This window comes from Trachemys scripta, chromosome 3, assembly GCF_013100865.1.
Source record: "Trachemys scripta elegans isolate TJP31775 chromosome 3, CAS_Tse_1.0, whole genome shotgun sequence".
Classification (NCBI taxonomy): domain Eukaryota; kingdom Metazoa; phylum Chordata; order Testudines; family Emydidae; genus Trachemys; species Trachemys scripta.
The window spans coordinates 90,117,183-90,128,376 of record NC_048300.1 but is presented as its reverse complement, the minus strand read 5'-3'; the positions used below and the strand labels follow the sequence as shown (position 1 = coordinate 90,128,376).

Below are 11,194 nucleotides of genomic sequence, written 5' to 3'. Positions count from 1 at the left end.
TAAGGGAGAACAGATCCTGTTTTTCTGGCAGCACAATATCTTTGTGCTTATTACCTCAGATCCAGCCCCATTAAAACAATCATTCAGAATCTACAGGAGATTGTCACCTCTTTCTTTCATGCAATGGCAGCTGGTATTGGTGCTTACACACATTCCTCATTCCCTTCAAGATTTTCAACACACAAAAAAGAAGCTTAATTTATAGTTAAAAAATAAGTGTCAGCTTACCCTGAGGCTCATCACTGGCACCAGAGGGAAAAAAAAAAAGATAAATGCCTCTAGGTGAACTGGCAGAGATGCTAATTCTCCACTTACTTTACCGCTACACTATATGCACCACATTAATCATTTCACAGACATTTCAGAAAACTTGCACAATTTTCAAATAAAGATGCATCGTCTTCAACTCAATAATAATACAACTATATCTTGTAGCCCCAGCTTAGTTCATACAAACTCCATCCCCAAACAGGAAATTTATAAAATATTCCTATTGTCCTCTGGGATATAATTTTTATCCTTATGTGTTTATTTGTCTATATAGTTTTGTCTTCTCTAGTGAATATTTTTCCATGTGTTTGTACATATATAATATTGTCATTTGTCTTATTCAACTGCTAACACACTTGGGATGTTTTCTGCTTCACAGTTTTATTGCATGGATGGGTAAATGCATTATATGATCCTTATGAACTGTGTTTTACACCTCAGTACAGATCTAATATATTTTTGCTTTTGTTTTTTTAAAATAGAGCAGAGCTGCATCTTCTACTAACTTATGTAAATTCTGTGGGGGTTTTATGCTTTTAGTTTTAATTTTTTTTAAAAAACCCTGAATTATAAAGACACTTGGGCCCAGATCCTCAACTATATTTAGACCCCTAACTCCCACTGATTTCATTGAAAAAGCATACAGTACAATGATATCAATTATAAAATTTCAAAAATACTGTTTAGAAACTTTCCTTGTTATAGTGAAATTGAACACCCCTAGGATCAGCTGATGAATACAAGTTGCACCTCTTTTGAAGGATCTTGGAGAGAGCTTTGGGTCCACAGAAGAATACACCGATGCTGTTGCTGCAGCAATAACAAAAAGATAACAGAACAAAACAAATAAACCACATCTCAGTTTTGTTTGAATCTTTTAAAATGGCCTTTTGACAAATGCATTTTAAAAGTTTTGCCTGTGTTCGTTTCACAAAGTATTATTTTATAACTATTTTTATTTTTAATTCTTCTTTAGTGTTTATTACATTTTATTACAGTGTTCAACTGGATTGCTATAGCTGAGATCAAGGTCGGCTCCAGCATTTCTGCCGCTCCAAGCAAAAAGAAAAAAAAAGCCGCGATTGGCGGCGGCAGTTCAGTGGCAGGTCCTTCGCTCCCTGAGGGAGTGAGGGACCTGCCACCCCCGAATTGCCGCAGGTGCCGCCCCTCTCCCTTGGCCGCCCCAAGCACCTGCTTGTTAAGCTGGTGCCTGGAGCCGGCCCTGGCTGAGGTTGCAAAAAAATGTTTAATGATAATTTTCTGTTTTCACATTGTCATAGTTTTCCAAAAAAATAAAAAAGCCCTATTCCATGGGCTGAAATTTTCCATTCTTTGTCTCTAAGTGGAGGTATTTTAAAAAAATGCACAAAATCCCTGCAGTTATTTTTAAGTTCTATGAAGATGAAAAAAATACACATTTTTGCCCACAGACATAATTTAAAATTGGCTGAATTTTGAAACTTGACATGTAAGTAGGCCTCATAGAAGAATAAGTGCATGCCCAAGTTTGCAAATATCTAGGCAATGATGTTACAGACAATAGAAAAATAGCTATTTTCTGCACAATAGAATATATCATTGTTTGAGGGTTTGCTTTTAAAAAGACACTGCACATATCCATTAAACATATAAAGTACACACTCATTAGCTGTGCACCTACTGGAGTAAATTTTCAGAATTTGTGCCATTAGAGCAGGAAGCTAAATCTGCAGCAATGAGGTGCAACTGATGTTTGCTCCCAATAAGCTTTCTCAAAGGAAAGTGCAAATGAGGTTCAAGTGAATTCTAACCAAAAACAGTGTTGCAGAAGTGTTAATACTGTACCAAGAACATGTGCCCACCACTGAATTTCCAAAGCATACCTATGCCTAAGTGGAAACTGGAGCTCCAAAATGTTTGCACGAATAATTGCACCTATAAGATCTTGGAATGGCTAAGAATCTGATTGGCTGCTGCTGCCCCAGTCTCTAGCTGGACAGTCCTAGCTCTGTACTCTGTAGCAGGTGTGAATGGTGGATTCATGGTGTAGTACAGCAGTTCTCAAACTGTGGGTCAGGACCCCAAAGTGGGTCACAATCCCATTCACCAAGGCTGGCTTAGACTTGCTGGGGCCCAGGGCCGAAGGCTTCGGTCCCCCGTCCGGGGGTCATGCAGTAATTTTTATTGTCAGAAGGGGGTCGTGGTGCAATGAAGTTTGAGAACCCCTGGTGTAGTAGATACACCACCATCCCTACTCCATCTGCAAAGAGACTCTGTGCATTGCACAGAAGGGAGCCCATGTGGACTTGGACTCAGTGGTATAAAGGGATGTAGACCCTGGTCAGGAACAGCCCTAGTCATTTTGCTGGCCAGGGCAGAAAACATTTTTGGCACCCACCCTCCCCTAACAATCAGGCAAAGAAAACCTAAAACACAGTTGGCCAATGAGTTGGGGAGGGGGAGCCTAGCAGTCCAGTGTCCCCTGGAAGCTGGTGCCCAGGGCGATGGCCCTGTTTGTCTGCCCCTAGAATCAGCCCTGAGTCTGGTTACCTCATGAAATCTAGCTACCCCTTTACCCCCACACAGCAGAACCATGCCAATTCCTCTGCATCCTGAACCATCTGCACATGCAGAAAGCATGGAGGAGGTGCAGTTTTTGCCCCGTACAGGTCCAATAAAATGTTTCTCTTATGCACTTATTCCTTTAAAGAGTTCACATTTGACCTTAAATGTATAAACTGAGGCTCACAAGCAAATTCATAGATTCATAGGGACCATTGTAATCATCTAATTTGATCTCCTGTATAGCACAAGCCATAGAATTTCCCCGCAATAATTCCTTTTGAACTACAACATATCTTTTACAAAGAGATCCAACCTTGATTTTAAAATTGCCAGCGATGGAGAATCCACTATGACACCTTGGTAAATTGCTCCAATAGTTATTTACATTCACTTTTAAAAATTTACACCTTATTTCTAGTCTGAATTTGTCTAGCTCCAACTTCCAGCTACTGGATCATGTTATGCTTTGCTAGACTGAAGAGTCCATTATCAGATATTTGTTCCCCTTGTAGATACTTACAGACTGTGATCAAGTCACCCCTTAACCTTCTCTTTGTTAAGCTAAATAGATTGAGCTCTATGAATCTATCACTGTAATGCATGTTTTCTAATCCTTTAATCATTCTCATGGCTTTTATCTGAACCTTCTCCAATTTATCAACATCCTTCTGGAATTGTGGACACCAGAACTGGACACAGTATACCAACGGTGGTCATACCAGGGCCAAATGCAAAGTTAAAATAACCTCTTTATTCCTATTCAAGATTCCTCTCTTTATGCATGCAGGGATCCCATTAGCCTTTTTGGCCACAGCATCGCAATGGAAGCTCATGTTCAGCTGACCATCCACCACGACCCCGAAATCTTTTTCAGAGTTGTTACTTCCCAGGACAGAGTCCCCCATTATGTAAGTGTAGTCTACATTCTTTTTTCCTACCTGTATTTATTTACAGTTAGCCATATTATTTGTTTGTTCCCAGCTTACCAAGCCACATCGCTCTGTATCCATGACCTGTCCTCATCATTATTTACCACTCTCCCAATTTTTTCATCATCTGCATACTTATCAGGAATGATTTTATGTTTTCTTCCAGATTATTGATAAAAATGTTAAATAGCACCGGGACAAGAAATGATCCCTGCGAGACCCTACTAGAAACACCTGCTTGATGATGATTCCCCATTTACAGTTACATTTTGAGACCTATCAGTTAGCCAGCTTTCAATCCCCTTAATGTGTGCCATGTTAATTTTATATCATTCTAGTTTTTTAATCCAAATGTTGTGTGATAGCAAGTCAAATGCCTTATAGAAGTCTGTTACATCAACACTATTAACTTTGTCAACCAAACTTGTAATCTCATAAAAATAGATATCAGGTTAGTTTTATCAGATCTGTTTTCCAAAAATCCATGTTAACTGGCATTAATTATATTACCCTCCTTTAATTCTTTATTAATTGTGTCCTGTATCAGCCATTCCATTATCTTGCCTTGGATCGATATCAGACTGACAGGCCCATTACGACCCAAATTCACGTTCCCAAAACTTCAGTGCTGGATTCTTAAGAAAGCATCATAACATTCAGGACTTCTCACCATCACCTTCTACTCTGTGCGTGAAAAGCAGTACAGAAAGTCTTTCTTGAAGATATTAACTATATTTTGGATATTGTCAAATAATAAAGTTTAGACTGCAAGTTAAATTTGACTGCAAGCCTAAATTTTAAAAATATGATTTTGTAGTAGCAATATTTCACAAATAATAAAAAGGAAAAAATTATATTTTCTATTGTCAGCCCTTTGCCCATTTTTAATCTTCCTTCTTACTTCCTGATTTGTATTCATTTTTACCTCTATCAATTTCTCTATTACTGTTATTTTTTCAATGTTATGGTATTCTTGAAGCTTACTCTTTTCTCTCTTCCCCTTCCAGCATTTTAGTTTTTCATTCATAAAAAAATGCTTTTCCTTTTCCTTTCTCAACCCTTTCTCCTGAATGCAGGCCTTTAGCTTACATTAACAGGTAAATATTTGGAAATGGAAAAGAATCACAAAGATTCCAGAATTTTCTGGTGATGAACAGAAAAATATTTCAAATTCTTTCTTCAAAGGCTTCCAGGAACAAAGAAGCTTTTCTCAGACCACTAGCAAATCCACCAGGTTCAAATGAACTGTCTTTGCCAGCAGAGATGAACTAATGACAGAACAGCACAGTCTTACAACGGTAGCCAAATATTTTGGGAGAACAAACATATCCTTGACATCATAAGAAAAAAAATCACAGTTTATCTCTTTAATAACCGTCTTCAAGGGAAATTAATGTTACTTTGTCCTTTGTGCAGAACAGTAATTGGATTGTGTGTTTCAATTATATCTGGCAAAGGCCAGGATATTGAAATACTTATAAATATTAGATTTTCTTATCCAAAAATTAGATTTTATTGGCATTCTCTTTCTGAGATTTCTTCATTAAAAGCTTCATTAAACATAAATCTTCTTTCCACATAGCAAAAAACTAAATTATTTTAAAAGGGTCATTTTAAAAGATTTGCCCTCCCACTGTTTATGTTGAGAAAGAGTTACATAATAAGGCTAGAAGCCAACCTGCCTTACCTAGGATGATTTTCTGCTATTTGCCTGAACTCAGTGTCCCAGTTCGGCCTTCCATAGAAGGTCTTCTGTCTCAGACCAGTAATTACATCCATCTTTTCATCATCATGTAGAGCTATATGAATAGCCTAAAGCAAAATGTACAGCAAGACAATAGTTTTAGAATCAACAACATATATGCAGAGTAAAAAGTAAAGCGATAATACTGTCTCTGAATAAAAGGTGGAAATATATATTACTCGGGGGGGTGGGAGGTTGACTTATAATTATCATCAGAGGGCAGCACTCTGCCCCTAAAGAGACGGCAGACTGGGGGGGAGAACAATATTTTCAAAAGTGCCTAAGTGGCTTAGAAGCCTAAATTCCATTTTCAAAAGTGACTTAGGTACATGGGCACCTAAGTCCTATTGACTTTCAATTAGACTTGTTCCTAAGGTCCTGTTTCTGAAAGGTATTTAGGTGCCTTTGAGGATCTGGGCCCAGGTCACTTTTGCAACCATGGCTTAGATTCCTAAGTTTCTTAGCAGCTTTTAAACGTTTCCTGGTAGTTAAGTGGGTGATAACCATTTTAATGTTGAAAAGAAATGATTTTGGAAAGGAAAAACATAAGTAGTGAAGTAATGGTGATTTTTAAATAAATATTAGAAATTATATGCAATATAGGAAGTCTGTATATCCAGGATGTGTGTACTTTGAATTTTCAGTTGCTCACAGAGGAGGAGTCAAAGAGGGTATGCACAAGTGGTGCACAACAGTCTACCACCCCTTTTATTTTTGTATTTGCCGAGAAAAGAACCTGCTTAAATATTCTGAACAATATTCCACCTCATACTTTCATATGGCATATACAGATCATCATTCGTGGTGGCCAATGCTTTACCAATAGCATACTTTATGATATCAGACAAGCAGCAATAACTTTCCTTTGTTAAGTTGATAAAGGAAATTTACTTGCAAGTAATTCTGCTTGCCATTTTCATTTCCCTTATTCCCCCAATATTCTCCTTTCAGAAAACATTATTGCACCACCTGCAAGCAAGGAGGCAAAGAACCAAAGTTGATATTGAGGATTATCCATACCCATTTTAACCTCAGTTGAGAAACTTCCAGAACAAGTAAATAGATGTATTTTCTAAACTTGATATATAATAACCCATCTGTCCAATGCTCTATGTACACAGACTAAGCTCCCCAAGATAAGGACCATCTCTTCTTGTATGCTTGGAAAGTACTTAGCGCATTGTAGGCACTATAGCAAACCAAACATAAATAATAAACCAATTAACAAGATCATGTTCATTGATATTGCCATACCAGCAGAAGAAACAAAAAAGAAACAGGAAGAGAAATGGAAAAGTATGAAGAACTCTGCCACGAAGTGGAATGATGATGGAAAACAGAACAAAGATGATTACAAGAGCACTTGGAGCATTCCCTCAGAGTGTGAATGAGCAGCTCAGGAATACAGTAGGTGTGCAAAACATCATGATTAGTGATCTCCAGAAGCCAGTGCTTATAGGCTTTGTGAGAATACTAAGTCAAAAGAGAACCAGTACATTGGAGCCCCTAAAATGCAGAAGTTCTGTGGACAGTTTAACAAAACTTTTGATTCCCCAAACCTACAGAGTCAGTTTGTGGTCAGGATTTATTGGTGACTCATGGGAATAAATTTTTGATGGTACCTTTCCCCTCTTTATGCTTAAAGATCTTGTATGTTGTGAAGGTGAAAAAAATCCCTATGATGTCCTACTGAGGAATATATACTATAATATAATTAATACTATTATAATTAATACATATTATTATTTGAGCCAACATAGCAATGCCTATGTTCCTTTTCTCCTAAATAATATACAGGATTCCAATATGTAGACAGAAATAAGGCCTTTTTTTTTGTGAAGTTACATGCACAGAAATGCAGTTATGTGCATAATTTGCAGGCAGATTTACTCTCTCTATAGGTTCTTATATTGCACCCATCACTGCATAGGTATTTAAAAATCAAACATAAAATCTCTCTCCATTTTCCTTCCTCTGTAATTAGGAGTAATGTGTTTGTTTATATTATAGACTATTATTATGATTATCCTTGTGAAGAATTATTGAAGAAAAACTAAGTCAAGAAATTTGTTTGGAATTTAGTTCTGAATCTGATGCGACCTGTGGTCATTATCTTTTGCAGGAGTGGATTCCATAGTTTGGCTCCATCCCTTAAAGTTCCCTCTCTTGTGTTCATGAGTTTCCCCTATTTCTTGACAGCTTCAGTGTTCTGGTGAGGCATAGCAGTCACGGTGGTGGTCATGGTGGTAAAGGGCGATGCAGTCTTCCTGCTAGCTTGGGCCAATCTCATGGAAGGGTTTGAATATCATGGCAGAGGACTTGAACTGGAGTCTATTCAGTGGAGAGCCAATGCAGGGACTGGATGATTTGCTCATGGCCAGCTGTGCTGCTCAGCAGATGGTGGCTGCATTCTGTACCAAACGGAACTTTTTCAATATTTGTGACTTCAGTCCTAAGCATAATGAACTACAGTAATGAAGCCTAGATGTCTCAAATGCATTGCCAGGACTGGGTTTGATATCTTGAGGCACAGTTTCCTGACCAGCCACAGAAGGAAGAGGGCTTGTTTGCCACCATATCTCTATTTGGCCATCCAGTGGCAGAAGAATCTATAAGGATGTCAAGAATGAACAAATTTAACAATCTGACGGCATATGCCTTCCACAGAGGGGAAAGAAGTAAATTCTCCAGAGTGATTCTTGCTTTCTAATATCATCACCTTCATTTTGTCTAGGTTCAGGTTCAGTCAACTGCTCTTCATCCAAATGTTGTTCTTGGCCAAATGCTGGGGGATAGCTTGGAGAGAATACTGGTTTTGTTCTATGTAAAGGAAATGTAAACCTTGGTGTCATCTGAGTATTCCTGGTATTTAAGCTAAAGTTGTCCCACAGTCTCCACTAGTGGTTTCCTAAAGATATCAAGTAAGATGGGGAGAGGTTTAAGGCTTGTGGGATTCCACATGTGAGAGCTCTGGAGGTAGAGGAACTGTTACCAATTACAACCCTCTGTGTTTGGTCTGAGAAGAAGAAAGCCATTTCACTGTACTTCTTTTCACCCCTGCAAACTTTTGGAGGTGGGATAACAGTAGTTGGTTCTCAGTGGTATCAAATGCCACAGAAAGGTCCAAAGGTCCAACAAGATGTCCACCTCTGTCTATGAGCTGGAGGTCACTCACGAGAGCAAAAATTGTTTGTTTCTGTACCATGTTCTGGCGTGAAAATTCAGGATATTGACAGCTGGCGTTTGATGGTGACCATGTGTTTTGTTAGCTTCTTTATTAGCATGTTTAGAAAATAGATGGTAGATAATAGCCCGTGAGTTTGCTAACATTGAGCAATAAATTGTTTAATATTGGTCAGACTGTTGCATGCTTCAGCATGGGTAGTAGATTTTTCTCTCCAAAAGAAATTTTCACAGTCTCTTTTAGATAACTAGTATAAGACAGAGGTTCTCAACCTTTCTGGGCTCACAACCCATTTGTAAATGTTTGTGGCCTGTCACAACCCAGTAAATAGTCTGGGGATAGAGGTCCTAGAGTGGTTTTGGTCAGGTCCTGCCCCCTGAGTTTCAGAGTTCCCAGATTTCTACTGCATTAATAGCCCAAAGTGACTTAAAAACTAGCCCCAAAGTAGCCCAATCTATTTTGAAACAACGTTTCAAACAAAGTGGGAGGGTGTATTTGGGGGGGAAGGGTGTGCTGGAGGGAGTACCTATGGTCTCACACACAAGGTGGGGGGAAGTGTCGCTCTCTCTGGCTCCCTGTCATGGTGGTATGGTGGCTGGTGCAGGCCTGGGACTCAGCACCAGCCCATCAGTAAATGCCTCCCTGCGGGCCTTTCCCTCTCCCCAGGGTGGGGAGCTGGGGCCTGGTCCTGTCACCCTGCTGGCCGAGCTCTGAGGCCCTGAGGTGAGGAGGTGGCCCAGTCGAGAAGTACTTGCCAGCTCCGCTTACCTGTTAGGCTGGCCAGTTACCACAGAGTGGTGGCTCCTACAGCTCCTGTGTGTGGGGTTGGCTGGGCTTGTCTCTCAACTCTGGGCATTGCAACCTGTGGGGTTGCAGCGCTGCTCAGGTTTGGCCCTACCCCGCTGACTGGACCACATGACCCTTTGAAACATTCTGGCAACCCAGTTTTGGGTCCTGACCCATTGGCTGAGAAACTGATATAAGAGGCTGTTTGGACTATGTGTGTGTGAACAACTGCACACATACATTTTGAAAATCAATCCCATAATGTTGAAAGCACCTCAAGTCATTACCTTTTAAATAATCCCCAAGGGAAAGTGGAAAGGAATTAAGATGGGAGAAGAGCAAGGCTACAAGAAAAAGAATGACTTGTGGTATATTTCCTCTTTTTTAATCCTGTAAGAGTCCGTTCATTAAATGGAAAGAACAAAAAGTAAGAAACAGGAGGAGAGGTTTTCCTTTCCTGCATCTAATGTGACTTGACTGACCAATTAATAAAGCAGAGAGAAAGGAAAGACCCATTTGGGGCCAAATAAAGAGGGAAGAAGCTGAATGAGCTTCCTTAGTCTAAGTAGTATGCAGATCTCAGAGTGGGATCTATCAATGAAATTTAAAGTTGGCAAATTTAAAACTGATTAATGGAAATACATTTTCACACAACACACAATTAACTTGCAGAACTCACTACCCTCCAGCCAGGTCACTAATTTAGTTCGCCCCATTCTGAGGTAACAGAGTCCAAAGAAATATATATAGTCCCACATCCTCACAATAGGGAGGGCCTTAAGTTCCCCTGCTGAGCTCTCTAGGTGACTCAGCTTCGCCTTGGGGCTTTCAACATCTCTACCCTCTCCTTACTTCTGAGAGGGGTATGTGGAAGGGAGGTTTTTGTACTCTCCACAACAAGGGTGGTTGGTAGGGGAGCCAAGGCCCTCTTACTGTACCAGGCTGCAACCAAGAGCCCTATTAGAAGCAAAAATATCAGCATACTGAAGTGCCTTGCCTCCCTGGGTCACTTCCTACCATTCGCCACCCCCCAAAGTCTCAAAGTCCAATATAAGATAGCAAAAAAGAAAAATCTGACCCTTCAGCCCAGCTGATAGCCCCTTCCTGGCAGCAATGGCTTTTGTAGTTCCCTTGTTCAGGAGCTCTCAGGATAGATCTGTCCTCCTACCCTGACTGACCCCTTTTTTAGCCATCTGGCTCCCTTTAAAGCTCCTCCTCCAGCCGAAGCAGGTTCTGCAGTTGGGGGGGAGGGAGGGATAGAGAGAAATCACCTGGACTCAGAGCTGCTCCTTAACCTGTTCAGTTCCAGTGGGGGGGTTATATAGCCCATCACAATGGATAACAAAATATATATTTTTAAACATATAATAGTAAGGAATTAAAAACAACAATAAATGTGAAAGGATTTCCACAAACTATCATGCCAACATCCAATTTAGGGTTCAGAAGAAATTTTCCATGCTGGCAAGTTGTCTTCCACCTTATTCTACAGCAGATAGTACTGGTGACTTCAAGAGATAGGATATTGGACGAGATGGACCACAGGTTCGATCCAATACAGCAATTCTTATGTTCCTATTTTCCTAAAGCTGAATTGGAAGTGGGCTCTATATTTACAGTTCTTTGTCTCCTTGCTGCCTGTTAGTGGTGTTATAATGATGTAAGTGTGGAAAAATATCACAAAAGATTTAAAAAGGAAATTTTAGGAGAAAAAAACCTGTTTATCAAATACTTCAA

At 39.7% G+C, this 11,194-nt stretch overlaps 1 protein-coding gene across 2 annotated transcripts in view; it reads right to left on the bottom strand.

The window, feature by feature from the left end:
* Positions 1-277: 277 nt before the first annotated feature.
* The window catches only part of NOX3 (NADPH oxidase 3), a 46,057-nt gene continuing 35,140 nt past the window's right edge, over positions 278-11,194 (bottom strand). For both annotated transcript variants that reach the window (XM_034766976.1, XM_034766977.1), the window contains 2 exons: positions 5,431-5,555; positions 278-1,080 (listed from right to left, as the gene is read on the bottom strand). In XM_034766976.1, coding sequence (XP_034622867.1) covers positions 954-1,080; positions 5,431-5,555 — 252 coding nt within the window. In that variant the 3' untranslated portion in view covers positions 278-953. The remainder of the gene's footprint in view (positions 1,081-5,430; positions 5,556-11,194) is intronic.